Genomic DNA, 16,397 nt, shown 5'->3' with positions numbered 1-16,397 from the left:
TGTCTCACAGTGTAGTACTAATTTAGCACAATTTCTACAATCTGTGGCAGTAAATTGTCTTATTGCAACATTAATGATAAAGAGACCTTCCTAAAAATAATAAACGCTCTATTACAAAGAGGTCATGTCAAAACATTTATGTAGCAATTCCTCTGTACAAAGAACGGAGTTAGAAAATGTATGTTTAGGCTCCATAACCTAGTTTTGTGAAGATGTGAAGAGGCCACATACTTAGAAATGAAATGAAGTGACCCAGGTGTTATCAACAGTTTATTATAATAAAGACTGTGATAAAAAGGCTTAAGGAAGCACATTTCTTTGTGTGATTTTTTTTCTGTAATGACAGGGTCATGACTTAAAACAAGCTGAAGGGAATGTTAAATACTGTATAACCCCAGCAGCAGGAAAAACTATCTGCCATTGTCCTGTTAAAATACATGAAAAGCCTTGCTTCGATCAGTCTCAGGTTGTTTAACATTTACCACAAGTCACCACAATGGATGTATTGAGAAAAAAAAAGATGTATGAATACTTTGGTGCATTCTTCATCACTGTTTAATTCTCATTTTTCACCTAAACCTGCTCCTTTTCTTCACAATACCCAGAGAGCAGAATAATTACACTAGTGAAAACAAATTATGAAATATTAGGTTTTGAACTCACCTTCTTTAAATGCTTTTGAACCATTTATTATTAAATGACTGAAATTAGAAACTGAACTACAAGCATAACACGAGTGCTAAACCTTGTACCCAACACTGAGGAAGACACAAGAGGAAAAATCAAATCAGAACTATTTGATTGCATATTCCACACACTTCCAAAGGTCCCATAAACGAATATATTACAAGACTAAAATGATGAATTCAGTCTGAATATAGGAGGTATGAAGACAATATATAATAATACACTGCACAATCACAGTATCAGAGAATAATATTTCCATAAAAAAACAACCTGTCTAAAGAGGAAAGAAAGTTGAAGCAAACCAGGTTAGAAACTGATAAAAAATTAAGCATGACTGTTGGTGATCCTGCCTCTGATGAGTTGTTGAAGGCAAAAGCAGACCTGGCTAATGTGTCACTTGAGATATGAGATCATCAGCCTCAACACCTTACACATACAGTGAGCAGTAAAGAAAAACAATTATCAGGAAGCACAATTCGGGTCATGTGTAGATACCAAACCTCTACACATACCTCAGGCAGAGCTGTGTTTACAGGTTTTGAATGACTGGGCTCATAGCACTACACACATCTGTGAAAATCTAGTAGAATCAATTCTGTAATGTACTGCAGATGTACAGTATGTGCTGTTGGAGATGGACCTGCATGACGTTAAGAATACTGTCTCATTTTTTATAAAAAGTAACATTACTGTATATATATATATGTTACTATAAAATAATTCTTCTTCCATATAATGTATTAAGTGATAGTTTAAAATCATTCTTCATTCTGACATCCACCCTCTACTCACAGTGAATGGTTGTCTGCATGCCCAAATTCATTTGTATTCATTCAGGAATACAGATTCAGGTGTCTTAAAATGCCAACATGGTACTGGTAGCTCATGAATAATGGATAAAGAGAAAAATGCTCAGTTTTTCCACACGGCAGCAAATGCAACTGAACATTTACCATGGTAGCAGCATCTAGCTCAATAATTTGTGATTACACAGTATTTTACCACTTTGGTCCTGGGCTAGAATCAACCTCATCTCATTTTAAGTGATCGCTGACTGGGCCACATCACATGACAGGGAATGTTTCAGTTTTACTTAAAGAAGCTGCAGTGAGGATCATATTGGAGCTGTGTAACTGCAATACAGAGTGTTATAACTGTGCTTTACTGTAATGAGTGACACAAGCCCAATTTAATCATGAGAAACTGGGGCTCATTACAGGATTGACTGAGACAAAACTGACACAAAAATCAAAATAGAATTAGTATAACCCATCCTATGACTAATATTTTATTTTCTTGTACCAATCTGAACATACTGTATAACTAGATGGACAGTAATAGAGTCTTTCAAGGTAAAATGTAATTTGCTCCTTTGATGAAGAGCAAGATATTTTCACCTTTGAAAAGACAGGTGTTTGCTTACATTTATTAATCTTTTAAAACTGATTCTATGAAAGTCTATTAAACCCTTTGGGAATCTTGACAAGCAAATAAATGTATTTGTTACATTTAGTGGTGTACTGTACATAAATGTTATAATCAGATATTTAAGCCCTTTGTGCAGAAGAAACATTGGGTGTTATTGTATGGATTTTTTATTTACAAAGTTTTCATAATTTTAAGGGCATCAGAGAAATTCCGGATAGGTTTTCTGATTGAGCGGAGTGTCCTTTAAGCGTATTTCTTAAATGGACAATGAGCAGAATTAAAAAAAGGTTTTAGACGTATCAACTCTGTCAACACCTAAATCTATTTTGAATTTTGAAAATCTGCCTGTCACACTAATTATATGAGGTAGCAATGGATGGGCCGGCTGTTTATTCCGAAGTGCCAGCCCAGAGTTCACACAGAACAGAGACCAGCTCAGCTCCCATGCGCTGTGTTAACAAGGACACTATGGCACACCCAGTGCCCAGAGGAAATGGGCTGAGCTCTAGCACTCGTTAAAAGGAAATTGCAGAATATCAAAGCAATGAACAGCTTGAGCCCACTGTGTACTGTGGAAAAGTTTCACCCAGATGTAGTTTTGACAGAGCCAGATAGTGTCATAGGAGCACTTCAATAGCCCTCAAGATAACCAGTACTGTATGACCTTTACTTCCCCTCCATTGGTTGCACAGAACACTTGTAAATCTTGTCTCATTTCAGTCTTCTTCACAAGCCTCCTTTCTTTAACTATGTTTCATTCAATTTTCCAAACGTGCTTCACAAATAGCAGCACTAAAATGGAAAAAAAGTAGCAAAATGTTCATATTTTCCACAACTACAACAAGGTATAAAATAAATATAAATCTCAATATGCTTTTACCTCTTAAGAGTTTAGACAACATGGGACATCAACTAAGCAGTAAACTTGGAATCGCTCCTACCCTTGGATATTTTATTAATTAAACTGATTAATAACATGCTAAGTATGGTTTTCATATTCCAGTTTTCCACAGAGATTTGTGAACCCAAGGTAACTGTTGCAGAGCTCAAATGAAATTAAACAAAACACAATACATTTGTTACAAATACCGTCACATTCACTGTAGATTTCTCACAAAACATGTAAAAGAAAGAAAACAACAGACTTTTAAAATGGATTGGCTGTGACCCCGACAAGACTCAAGAATCACGGCCACAAAATCTAAAACAAAATAAACCCTAACCAAACACAGACACACATACAGACAGAGAGACAGAGAGACAGACGGACAACACCTCTCATTGCAGTGCAGGCCGCACTTGACTGAAAAAGACAGCTGATAAACACAGAACCTGAAGGGTCTGTACCTTTCATGAAAACAAATCTGCGCGCTGGAGATGCAGACGGAATTTCTATTGCCGTGCAGGGCAGGCTGTGTTTACCGATTGTCCCTGCGCGGTCTGTCAGGAAGAGGCACAGGGAGAGATGATTTCCTGCAGTGTGCCCTGATGTCCAGGAGAAGCCCAGCTAGTGTTCTCCTACAGGACTGGCTCCCACAGCACCTGACGCCTAGCAAGTCACGGACCTAGCCTGTGCTCTCTCTCTCGCTCTCCCACTCTTTCCTTTTCACAGGCGATGCTGCAAGATTTGTCAAACTAGAAAAAAAACAGACCATTAAACCACTAACTCCCTTATTGCTTTTCTGTAGAGCAAAGATAGCATGTTTTCAAGTCATTACCAAAGACTCTCTTCCTATCTGGAATGAAAGAAAGTCATCAATTAAATTCTGTACCTAGTCACAGGTACACCACATGCTGGTGTGATTTGCTGTTATTTATATACATAAACATTTACTGCAGGAAGGGCTGTGGAAGTGATAAAACTGTAACTGTAAGGTGTCCAACCAAAAGATACATCTAAATCTAAGACACGGCAATAAACTGAGGGCAGCACTTAAATATACTACTACAGTTAACAATAGATCATTCATGCTTCCAGAAAAGAACATGAAACAACTAATCATATGTAATCTGCATCACCTACACCCTATGCATTTCATCTTCATTTTTTACTCAGCAGAAACTGTGTACTGTGCAAGTACAGCTATAACAGTGAAGGACGTGATAATAGATTCACAGGGAAGTTTCATTTACAGTAGATTTGGATTTTAAAAATGAAAAGGCAACAGATACTATACATGTCTGAGTACATTGCTGGTGTTGGTGAACAACAACTTATCTAAGGGGATATGAAATAAAAAATGTCATGAAACAAAAAGCACCAGTTCTGTGTCCCTTATTTTGTAAGGTAAAGCATTAAGAGTTCCTTAATGTCACTGGGGTGAAAGTGCTCAGGACTTCTTTGTCTCTCCTCAAAGGAAAAAGAGCTCAATCTATTCATGGGCTTTTCTGTTCCCTGCATTTTACGTCCTTAATCACACACCATTATTCTACTTGAAATGGCACAGAGGGATCCGGTTCGCACACTATGCTGGCCAAGGAACTCTCTGCCCAGTGCCAACACTGACTCAGTCCCTGCCTTCCCACCCATAATGAACTAATTTCACTTCAATCTGCAATACATAGCCAGATGATCAGAGAAAAATCATTTGTCAAGCAATAGCACAGAATGCAACACGAATTCACAGGTCCTTGTTTTTTTTTTATACAAAATGCATTTTGCCGTTACATGTGTGCACATTGCCCATAAAACAGATTTTCTTTAATGAGTTCTACTATTGTGTGATGAGGCCATGAGACTAATTAGAATGAAACCAAACTACAAGAGCAGAGTGAATTGCTGTTTAAAATGCTTCTTATAGACGGGGGAAAAACTCTTGTCATGGACAGAGCCAATTCTAAGCTTATTAAATTCTTCAGGAAATGTGCCTACTGCAGTGTTTTTCACAGCACGTTCAAAAGACCATGACAGTGATTTTAAAGTGGTAGTTTATTCACAGATGGCAGCATCCAACAGGTAAGTTAAAATTGATTCAAGCTCCATGAATGTAACTGATCCAAGCAGCAACTGCAGTTACACTGAAGTAACCTAAAATATTAAATTGTTGTGTGATAACAGTCTTAAAATATAACTGAAGTGTATTTCATTATACAAACATCCAGTAACAAATAACAAAACTAACAAAGACAAAAGCAGGATTTGCTGGAGCAAAGATTTTTGGATTCTTGGAATTTGTATTCCTGATTTTATTCCTGATAAGCATTACAGCTCGAACCTGATTCTAGATATTTTACAGTTGGAACTTGATTCTAGATATTTTTTAGATTTCATTTCTTCTTGCCAAATCACAAGAAAACTTCAAAGCTGTTGATAAAGGACATCCATTTTTCAACTGTAAGCACAGGTTATATTACGTAAACCACACAGTCCTGTCATTTTCTCATTCATTTTTAAAAAGATATGAATAACACAAAGAAAAAATTAAGACATTCCTGGAACAGATATTTAATCGCCAAAAGTTATGTTCTTCTTTGATTCTTTCTTCAGTGATTGTAACCAGTAACATAAAGCTTTACTAATAACTATTCATTCTGATATCCAATTTACCCATAAAAACAAATATACCCCATAGAGATGTATGCAGTTAGCTTCTACAGATAGCTTAGTTTTCTATATCTGAAACTCGCATCTGCCTCTGTGCATTATTAATTCTTCTCAAGTAGACCCAGCATTGCAACAAAACGAAATACACTGGAGTAAATTAATCCTTTAGCCAGACAAAAACTAAAATGCTTGAAAAATATATGCCATTACCAGCCATTATAAAGTCATCAATAGGATTTGGTTTTACATGGAGAAATTGAAATAGTCGCCTCGTCTGCAAGCAAAGCTACAAATACTTGTTGCACTCTGTCACTCAGTTTTACTGGGCTATTACAGTGATGCTTTATGATGCTTTGATGTTTTATATTCAAAGGATACTGTGCAGGTACTAGTTCCGTATTGTCTTTTTCATGTTAGGTTCGTCCTACAGCAATCCGACAAGCTTAGCTCACTTTCAATGTGCGTGTAACCAACAACTGTAATCCCCTCGGACTACACATTTGTTCTATTCCTGCTTTGATACCCCTCACAGAATGCATTCCAGGATCCAGAGAAAGTTAAGCATGCCCCAGGGATCGCTCTTCTGAATCTTTAAATGGGTATCGACTTCTGTCAGGTTGTTGAGGCGATGGTTTAGTCGGAGAATTGCACAACCAGCAGAAAGAGAGAAAAGGGAGAAAAACAGTTCATCTGTATGACGAGATACCCAAGCAGGACATCCCTAAACCCCTCTCACATATGCACTGTCTTATTAAAACTGGACCAGAAGCTACAGAATGATATTGAAAGGGATTAATTGTATTTTCTTTTAAATTCAGTTCATCCACTTATTGCACTGATTGTTATCCATTATGTTAACTTTTGATTGTTCACCATTTTGTTATCCAGTATGACGCAATCTGCAAAACAAATAATTCTAAATGATCATAATCATAAATAATAATCATTAATAACAGATAATCATCCTCACACCTGAAGAAGGCTCCACGTTGTGTTTTCTTTCTTCTCTTTTCAGCATTGAATAAACCTATTACTTGTTCCTTTGCAGCCTATGCATGCTGACGCAGCTCCCCACCTGAATCATAATCATAGCTGACCAAAGCACATGCAAATAATTCAATGACTCTGTATGTTACAAACATAAACCTTTATTTGGTTAACATGAACAGAACTATGTTTAAATCCAGCCTAATCCTGAGAGAATGAGTAGAATCAAAGCTATGAACTCATGTTTTGGTATTCTGTCTTAAGTGGTCTTTTTTAAATAAGAAAAAGTAACGTCACTTCACATTTGCGTGATGGCATGAAAACAAAGTGTCAAGTGTCATATATTATGACATGAGACAAATACTGTCAGATGAGCCAGGAAACAAAAGGTTCTGAAGTACACTGAAATTAAGGAAAAGTATACTGTATAACTAAGTGAAAAAATTTCAGAAACACTGGGTTCTGTTATGGGAGGTATACATTTGCCTAATAAAAAGGAGAAACCAAGCAGGCGTCATACTGACTAACAGTATCATCCTAGGTTTTTAATCTACATCACAATCTGCACAGTGCTACAGAACCACAACAAAGAGTAGCTGCAGTAGCCAGAGAATAAAACACCATAGGCAGCCTTACTCCAAAGAGACAAAGGAAGTGAAATAAGATATATAGAGTGAAAAAGAAAACAAGCAAGCAGCGGAGTTTTCCTGTTAAATCCAAGCTTCTGTTTAGTCTTGACAGAACATTCTTGCATTCCCCGAAGAAGCCTTTAGCTAAACTGTTCTCCTTAGATTTCCAGTATACAGATGACATACCTGTAGGACCCCCCATCTCATACTGCATTGTGGGAGGTAATCTCATCCCCATTGCTTTCAGAAGAAAATGGTTCAAAGCTCCAGTGAAGGAGCTCCCTTTTCTACAAAATGTCACTGGTGTCAACATTGTAATTAAACACCACTGACGTGCAAAGTTGCTGCTGCAAATAAGCACAATTTATTACTTTTTTATCCAGGGATACCCTTTAGTACTTAAATTCATATGTTATCATAAAAAAGAGCATGCACATGAAAATAGGACATGCTTCATGTCCTGTTTACTATGACAAACTGCAGTATTAAAAGCATAGATATATAAAACTGCTAGAGTGTAGTATATGTGTGTGTGCTTGTGGGGGTGGGGGGCAGATTTTCTCGTATACTTTAGTCAAATATATTATAGTTCAATTATGCATTTGGTATTATGACTGGCAATACCAGGACTGAATATACTGTACAAGACAGGACAGGCACAAGTTCCAAAACCCTAATTGTTTAATCATATGCACTTAAGTTATCAGGTTGTTGGTGATGTTTCACTCCCACCACTCCCTCCCAATACCTCAACTGTCTACAGACACAAGATCCATGAACACAGCATCTTTTCTTATCTATGATAAAGCTCAATGGCCAATTGCAGACAAGGGAGAGAAAGCCAAAGAATTAATCGATTCTTTAAAAAATACTACTTGCTCAGCAGACAATTCAGCTGAACTCCCCCAAAACTGAAAATACAAGTAGCTCATGATTCTTTTAGTTTGCAATCCAGCTATGAAAATGGAACCCTTTTTTTTCTTTTTTTATCCAGTTTTCAAAAAAGAGATGTGCAAAAAATGAGGACAAGAGTAAACAATGAAAATGAAATTGCAACAGTGAGACCATCCTCTCTTTCACAAGTGCAGAACCCAAACACTCCATGTATGAATGAAATGTTGAGATTACACGTAGGTGCTAACTTTCGATGAGTTCAAACAGCTCAAAGAAAGACAAATCAGATGTTGACGATGTGTCCAGCAGCCATTCCAGATGGCTTTCAGAGTGGTGGAAAGGACAAGCACTTGGAAGCACTTCACACAGCAGGAATCTTCTTTATACTTCTTTAACAAAGTGAAGTGTAAGACACCTGCATTAACAAGATGGTTTTATGAGCTAGGAGAACTCTCACAAAATATCTCCACTCCACTGCCTCTTCTAAACATTCTAAAGTGGTAAGGGATTTGGCCTTTTCAAGAGTCTTCCCTGAACAATGTTCACACTTTCCTATAATCACAGGAACTTGTACAAATTAAGCATATAGGGAAATCAATTAACTTAAAAAGTGTTTTTTCACCATAGCAGAATACACAAAGCCCGAGAAAAATTCAGATGGTTACTCATACATTGATACCGCTGGCACCCTCCTATTTATAGTCTTTCCAAATTAAAATCTCTGCAGCCAAAAATATCTATAGCTCAGACCCTTCCAAATGTCAATTTCCCCCTGCCAATATATCTGCTAAAGGGAGCTAGCTGTGGTTGTAACCGCAGGAGGCTACATTAGCCTAATTCAGACCAAGCAAACTTCTTATCAGCAATTTCTAAAACCGAAAAGACAAAAAAGAACAATTAAAATCCATACATCCATGCCAGCTAAATAAAGCTGAATGTTACAGCAGTGGCTGATTTTCTTAACAGAAAGAGAGAGGTAAGGAAGGAAAGAAAAGAAGATCGGTAATAGCCAAATTTTAATAGGAGTAAAAAGCTCATATTGATTTTTGGCTCAAGACGAATTATGAAGACAAATGTGCAATAACAGACACATACGCGCATCCTGCGATCAGATGATTATCCATTTATTGGTTTCAGGCAGTTATTGCTCTTTGGGTGTTTGCCCTTCAATGCCACTGACAAGGACTTTTAAATGGAATGCAATGCAAACACAAAGCATTAAAAAATATATTAAATATAATAAAAAATATTGGCCAATATTCTACAGCTCTCTTCCATTCCAAGTCTGACCCGAAATGTTCAGGTTTGTTTTTGCTGCTTGTCCATACGTGCAATGCAATATGCTTTGAGTTTTCCAAAGCAGGACTCTTGTCCTGTCTCAATTTATCAAGCTGTCTCCAGGCAGTGAACAAGGCCGATATGTGTTCTGCTGTGCCAAGCAAGCAAATAATTCATAAGTCATTTCTTATTTCCCCACAGTTACCCTATGGCATGCAAAATAAGATTGTTCCTATCCACCGACTTACAAAACATGAATTCATAAAGCATGTGCAGCAATAATTGTACCATGCAATGCACTGTTAGGGTGAAATTGATCTATAACACTTTCACGTGTGGCATGTAGCTTGGAATTTTTCACAACTAGAAAGTAAGCAGATTTATGTACATAGGGCCTTAATGTACCAAATGCATTCAAAGCCCCAGACACCAGCTCACTGATCTTATGCTACACAATGGGCTCATGCAACTTAAGGATTTCAAGGTTTCCTTGATATCGTGGTTTAGAGTTTAAGAAATCTAACTGCCCATACTGTAAAAGGGTAAGAAAAAAGTGCATGCCAGATTTTTTACCTAGATTTGAAAGATATACGTCATACAATGTACAGTAAGAAAAATATGTTTGAATAAAAAAATAGAGTAGTACTTAAAGTAAAACTATCCATGCTATTCTTCATTTAAAGTTGCTCATTAAGAATATATATATAGTTATATTTACAAATCAATGCACAAAAGAAAAACAATTATTCCAGATAAATAGTAAAGTTTAATTCCCTGGCAGGTCCCTCGTTATCTGTCATCTGCTATTGTCTGCATTAACACCAATCACCACATCACATTTACATAGTACTAATTTGTTAGGGTAAATGATTACATTTACTGTTTGCACTGGTGAACTGACAGAATGATTGCCCAGGATGCTGTGCCCCAGTGGAACTGCTTCTGTTCTGTGAATTAAGCTCTGTTTATGCTACAACAGTTAAGTACCGTATAACAGAGAAGGATAACAATTAAATTATTCACCCCACCTATTTTAAATCTTTCAAAGAACACAGGTCTACCAATAATAAATCACATCTAAAGAAAGCATTTTTACATATAGGAACAACCCCACTTCTTTAACTTCTTTATGTACTTTAACTTCATCTGTACTTACGTTTTCAAAAATGTTTTAAGGGATCTTTAAGGTAGGAGTCAGAACCTGGTTTTGACGTCTTATGTAAAGGATATCCTCTCCAGTCACAATACTGGAGCACTGGTTTGGTCATTCTGGTCCAGAGGGAGGAGCGCCACCTACTGGTTTAAGGACTTAACTTAGTCTGATGCAGTAAACTGTAACTCTTTGTGTTAATTAAGACTCCACCCTGAATGCCGTGAATGCTGGTTAATTAAACTTTTCACAGTCAGCTAACTTGAGAGTATTTAGTACCCTTTTCCTATTCTAGAACCAATCAAACATTTTAAATTGACAAAAGAGATGTTCAGGGACTGGTACAAAATTAGAATGTGATTGATTGTCCTTTTCTTACCTTTACGGCATCAGTAAGATGCTATGTTTGATTACTCTTTGCATCCAGTTTATTTAATTATAATTAGTTTTCTAATTTCTACATCAAAGAACACAAGACAGAGGTGACAGAATGTGCCACTTAGTATTCACATCTATTAGCTTTCCTCTTCATATGAGTTAGCTAACTGACATTCCCCGAGGCAGCAGAACGTGGCCAAAGAAAAACACCTCACAAAATGTCTTCACGAATTTTTAATACAGGAGTCATCACTTCAACCGTGTCACAGGGATGAAAAGATCAGCTGCACTTAAGCAACATGACAAGTTTTACAAGCCCGGGTTAATATAATATATCCAGTAGGTCTTATGTTGCTGATGACTCAGCAGCCTCTTTCTCTGAAACTGCTAGACAGACTCTGCAAGAACAAGGCACAGAACGTTCATATATCTAAGGTAGTCTGAGCTTACTTCGCTCTCACCTGACAGGAGTCCTATTATTTTATCTTTGCTGTACTTAAATAACATCACATCACGGACTGATGTTTTCATCATAAACCAACAAAACTCACACAATGGCAAGACCAGATATTAGGAATCATATTATGAATTACAGATTATTAAGCACAGCTTTTAAAAAAAAATTGCAGAAAAACAGCATTAAGTAATTATTTAAACATTTGATTAATTTGTTAAAAAAAAACATAAAACTCTTTAATGTACATCACAGATCATTAACCATCATTTAATAACGAAAGACTAACAGAAAGACTTACAGATCATTAAGCATTGTTTATTAATGAAAATATACAGACAATGTTTATACATTTCTCACAAATCATCAATTAATCACTAGAAACTTTTTGACAAACTATGAGACAGTACTTTGCAAATGACTGGACTAAGCCGCCTGGTACTTTTGTGCGACTTCATTTAGCTTCATTGTTTGTGTAGCACAATGTTGTTATGGGTAAAAAAAAGTGGTCAGTAAAAGACAAAAAAATATTCTGTAACTGATTAATTATCATTTACAGGACCTAATGGTAACAAATGCTCCCATGACCTAAATCTGTCCTGCTATACACTTTTGCTTAAGCAACTAATATGAATGTACACAAAGAAAAACAACACCAGGAGCATGATTTAAGAAACACAAAAAACAAAATGCTGAAGGAGTGGTACAGAATTCATCAATTTCAAATATAAACTGAACAAATATTCCATAAACTGTGCAGAAAATGTTCTAAAGGCTTGTTAAAAAACAATAAACTGAAGACCTAACAGACTCAATTTTACTATTTTTACATCACAAGTTTTAGGCTGAAATTATCCCAACTGATCACAGCTTTACGGTATAACACTACCAGTACCCCTACCAGGTTACTTATGGTTTGGGTTCACATCTGGGACCCAATTGAATACATTCTAAACATAAGTCAGTAGAAAAATACAAGGTTTAATTTATTTTTGGGAAAAAAATACAAAGCACTGCAAAATGCACATGAAAGCAATAATCACTCAGGAAATGAGAGAATAATAAATATTGTTTTGAAATGTACCTGTTGATTTTTATTTCCCAAATACTTTATTTATGCCAGGATATTTAAAGATATATAAAGATATTTCTAATAAACTCACAGCGGACTGAGTGAAAAAAAACAGCAATGCCTTGCAGTTACTTTTTGAACTTCTTTTCATATGTAGGCCAAATAAAATCAAACCTTCTACAAACTCACTGCCTGAGAGCACCAGCCTCCCCACGTTTACCATCATGGAAATTATGCCTGTGCTTAACACTGGAAGGTCGGTCAAAGACTGGCTTCAGCGTGGGTCAAGCCACTGATAGCTCAAAATCAAAATCACTGATTACTGAATTATTTTATATCCCTGCAATTACATCCTCTTCTTATAAAAAGAAAATGAAATTTTCCAGTATTCCAGTAAGGCACTGTTTTGATTTTCAAAGACTATTCACCTGGGGAACCAGGGATCAGGGTGGATAAGAATTAGACATACAAGCCAATTAGAACAACTCCACTCGGTGTCTGTAATGTTCTTAGGATTAGAACGGGCTCAATAAGCTTGTAACACTGCAAGAAACACAAGGTTATGGAAATGCACACATAGTGTGTTCAGATTTATTGTAGAGATCCACTTATGACAGAAAGTGCATAGCCAGATACTTTTACATAGTACATAGTACATATGTACTGTGAACAAGTAAAGGTTAATTCCGTGCTGAAATGGGAAGAAAAGAAACACGTTGTGGCTGTGGAACCTTCTTTAGGTATACATATATGTACACAGTCATGTAGTTTTGTCATCCAAAACCACAGTGCAGAATGTAAGAAAAATACACAAGAACATGTAACCTGAAATCTGCTAAGGTTATATTCCCATTAACTTGTTTCTAACACTCAAGAGATTTTGCAATGTCTGTGACTTAGTGTCAAACAAATCGGATACAGTCCATGAGTTGAAATGACAACTGTAACAAATGAGGGAAATGTTTCTTCATTCCTGTCAGTTGAAGGTCAACCCAAGAACAAGAATTCTGAAAGTTTGCACATGAGAAAAACTGAAAGGCATACATGAGCCACGATAATGTAAACAGTCCATTAATGCGATGAGACACTGCTTTTCTGTGTAGTGAAGGAGCTGTGCTCAAGGTTAGCACACTGGAACTATATAGGAAAAGCAGAAATAGAAAAGCAGTGATGCACTTTTAGAGCAGGCTTTCATATTCATTTAGCTCTCGCAGCAAAGATGCATCAAAAGCCACAATTAAAAGATAAAAACATTATTAAACGTGGCAGAAGTCATAATTGCTTTAATAAAGTGCAGAGATCCCGAGGCAAAACCAAAAGACGCTGAATCTCTTGATAAACTCTTAATTCATCTGATCCTTTCAGACGCCTAAAGAGCACAAATGGAGGTAGATGAGGGCGGCGAAAAAAATGAAGATTCTTAGTGAGATAAACAGGTTCCTTTCCAAAGTCAAATTCCTGATAACATTTTTTTATATAAATATATCATTTTCAGGAAGTGTATTAAAAAACTTTACACTGTCAGTTCTCCACTTAAGATGAAGAATGTGTGTGAATGTTGTCTCATGACAACAGAGCTGGGAAAACACAAAAAAAGAAGGAAAAAATGTTCAGTTGTTCAAGCGTGGCGATACATTGTATTTAATCACAAGATTGACAAAGGCACTTATCTTGGATGAAGGTCCCGGCCAGACCTTCGGCTGAATAAATACTTTTATTTGAGTTGAAAAATTGAGTCACACTGAACAGTTCTTATTGTATTTGCATTATATTAGTATACATCTGATCTGCAGGATTTATGTGCTTGCTAAGTGAGGGTCGAGCTCTGTGCCTCACTGCACACTGTCCTAATAAAAACTTGAGTGAATGCTGACAAGCACTTTTGCACAAACTAGCTTATTCCTTCTTTGCTGTTAATTTTCCCCCATACAGACACACTTCGGATGTTGAACACAATTATTTTTCTACATTCAAGCCCTCAACAGCCTCCATGACCACATGGAACACAGTAAGAAAAGGGAGAGAGAGTCTAAAAAGCAGGTGGCTCTTCAATGAGAGCAAGCTGGGGTCAGACCGAAGAGTTTCAGACTCCAGTTGACTGTGTCGTTCTGGAACTCTCCACTGCAACACTCAACTAAACTACTCTGATGCACTTCGGATCACCCCAAGTCCATGATCACACTGGAGCTCCTCCATCGTATTTCCTAGCTGAGAGCCCTCCTGGTAAAACCAATATGGTCCTGAACAGTTTCTGCCAAATTCTCCTATTATGGATTTCTGTCCTGGAGCTCTTTAGTAGCTACCTCTAGATTAAAGAAAAAAAACAACAGTCATGCATCATTTATACGTAATATTTACCATGTTTTAAATACTGTGCACACACGTTTCCTTTTGTTCAACAACTTTTTTTGCCACAAATACAATGTTTTAACAGTGAAATTTGATTTTCTCAATATTCTCTGTCTCATAAAACAACAGCGTCCTTTCTTAACGATGGGGTCACGAGGAATACAGACACATTAAAATGACAACGAAGGTGCTTGCTGTTTTTTGTGGCTCTGGCACGTGTAAGGCTTGAGAAGTAATCAAGCCAAGCAATTAATTTTGCTGATGAAAAATCACTCTGAGGACAGTGTGATAAAGAAGGTTAATTCATTATCATGGGCGAATAATGTATGTCAAACTGGAAATGTGCACTCAGTCCAAAAGAATACCAGTCCATGACTGTAGCATATCATCTTTGATAGAGTAGATGCTAAAACAGCAAAATCACTAACTGAACCTTCATGTCATTCACTGGTCTACTGCACAGTGTAAAATTGGTCCCTCCCAATGAACACTTAATTAATAACTTCCCCAAAAAAGTAATGAGCTAATCTAACCTGTTATGCTATATAAAAGCCAACACTGAATCCCCCTAAGTGACGTATGGAACAGAGCAATTCAAAATAAGAGAGAACAGAAACCAGAATTCACGAGGGAAAAAAGCTGTTTTTATTTGAAAAAAAACCTTTGTTCTCTCTAGTCATTGTATTGTAACACAGATACTAATACTAAGGTACTAATTCACCTTTCCATTTTAATGGGATCACTACCCCTGTTTTCTGAAAAGACTTGACATTCATTGCCACAGTTATTAGCATTCCTAGGCCTAGTAAATAGCCTCCGTTGCTGCTTAGATTTTATTAAACTTGGACCGGAGCTTAATGCGTATTTATTTGGATGAGTGTTGCACAGGTCATAGTTCCGACCCAGCACTTGCTGTAACCCAACCAAAAAGACTTGTATAATAGTATCCTCTGTACTGTTACAGAGAAAATATTTCAAACCCTTCCTTGGTAAATTGCAGCACCTTTTCAGCTTGTTAGTGATGTCCTTTACGAATGTTTGCAAACATCGAATACATGAATAAAAAGTTTTAAATTGCCCTTTGAAGGACTGGTTTCATTATAAGGTAGAATATAGTATTTACTGTATATTAAGAGCTATAAACTTTAGGTATGAATATCAATTTGATCTTACTGATCACCGCTAGGTGCAAACAGTCTAGGCTGGGTAATTGGCCTCCTGTTGTTTTTAACCATTCTTGTTTTCTTAGATACAGCATATAAGAGGTATGCAAAAGAATTACAATGAATAAGATAAATGAGTCTCTTTAGAACGTTCCAACCTGTCAGTATTGTGAAATAAAGCAAAAGCTTATGTTCCTGCATCTAATATACCTATATACTGTATATAATTTATACTGTACACTAACACTCCTAAAATTCATGGTAGCATTTTCAGGTGTTCTACTTCATTTTACATTCTTGGGTAAGAATGCACAATTTTTCATAAACATTTGCCATACAGGCTCTGTAAGCGTAAACATGTAGAAGAGTGAATCTCTCATGACA

General features: G+C 36.6%; 1 protein-coding gene across 4 annotated transcripts in view; it reads right to left on the bottom strand.

Moving 5' to 3' along the window:
- prkcz (protein kinase C, zeta) overlaps window positions 1-16,397 on the bottom strand; it is a 161,451-nt gene that overhangs the window by 77,971 nt on the left and 67,083 nt on the right. Inside the window, exon 1 of one of the 4 annotated variants that reach the window (XM_015337187.2) lies at window positions 3,463-3,613. The exons of the other annotated variants lie outside the window; for them this stretch is intronic. Within the exon in view, the coding sequence (XP_015192673.1) occupies window positions 3,463-3,469 (7 nt within the window). The 5' untranslated portion in view covers window positions 3,470-3,613. Of the gene's footprint in view, window positions 1-3,462; window positions 3,614-16,397 lie in introns of those variants that run through there. 4 annotated transcript variants of the gene reach the window in all.

Source organism: Lepisosteus oculatus, chromosome 25 (assembly GCF_040954835.1).
Source record: "Lepisosteus oculatus isolate fLepOcu1 chromosome 25, fLepOcu1.hap2, whole genome shotgun sequence".
In the NCBI taxonomy this organism is placed as follows: domain Eukaryota; kingdom Metazoa; phylum Chordata; class Actinopteri; order Semionotiformes; family Lepisosteidae; genus Lepisosteus; species Lepisosteus oculatus.
This window is presented reverse-complemented; position numbering and strand designations above follow the sequence as displayed.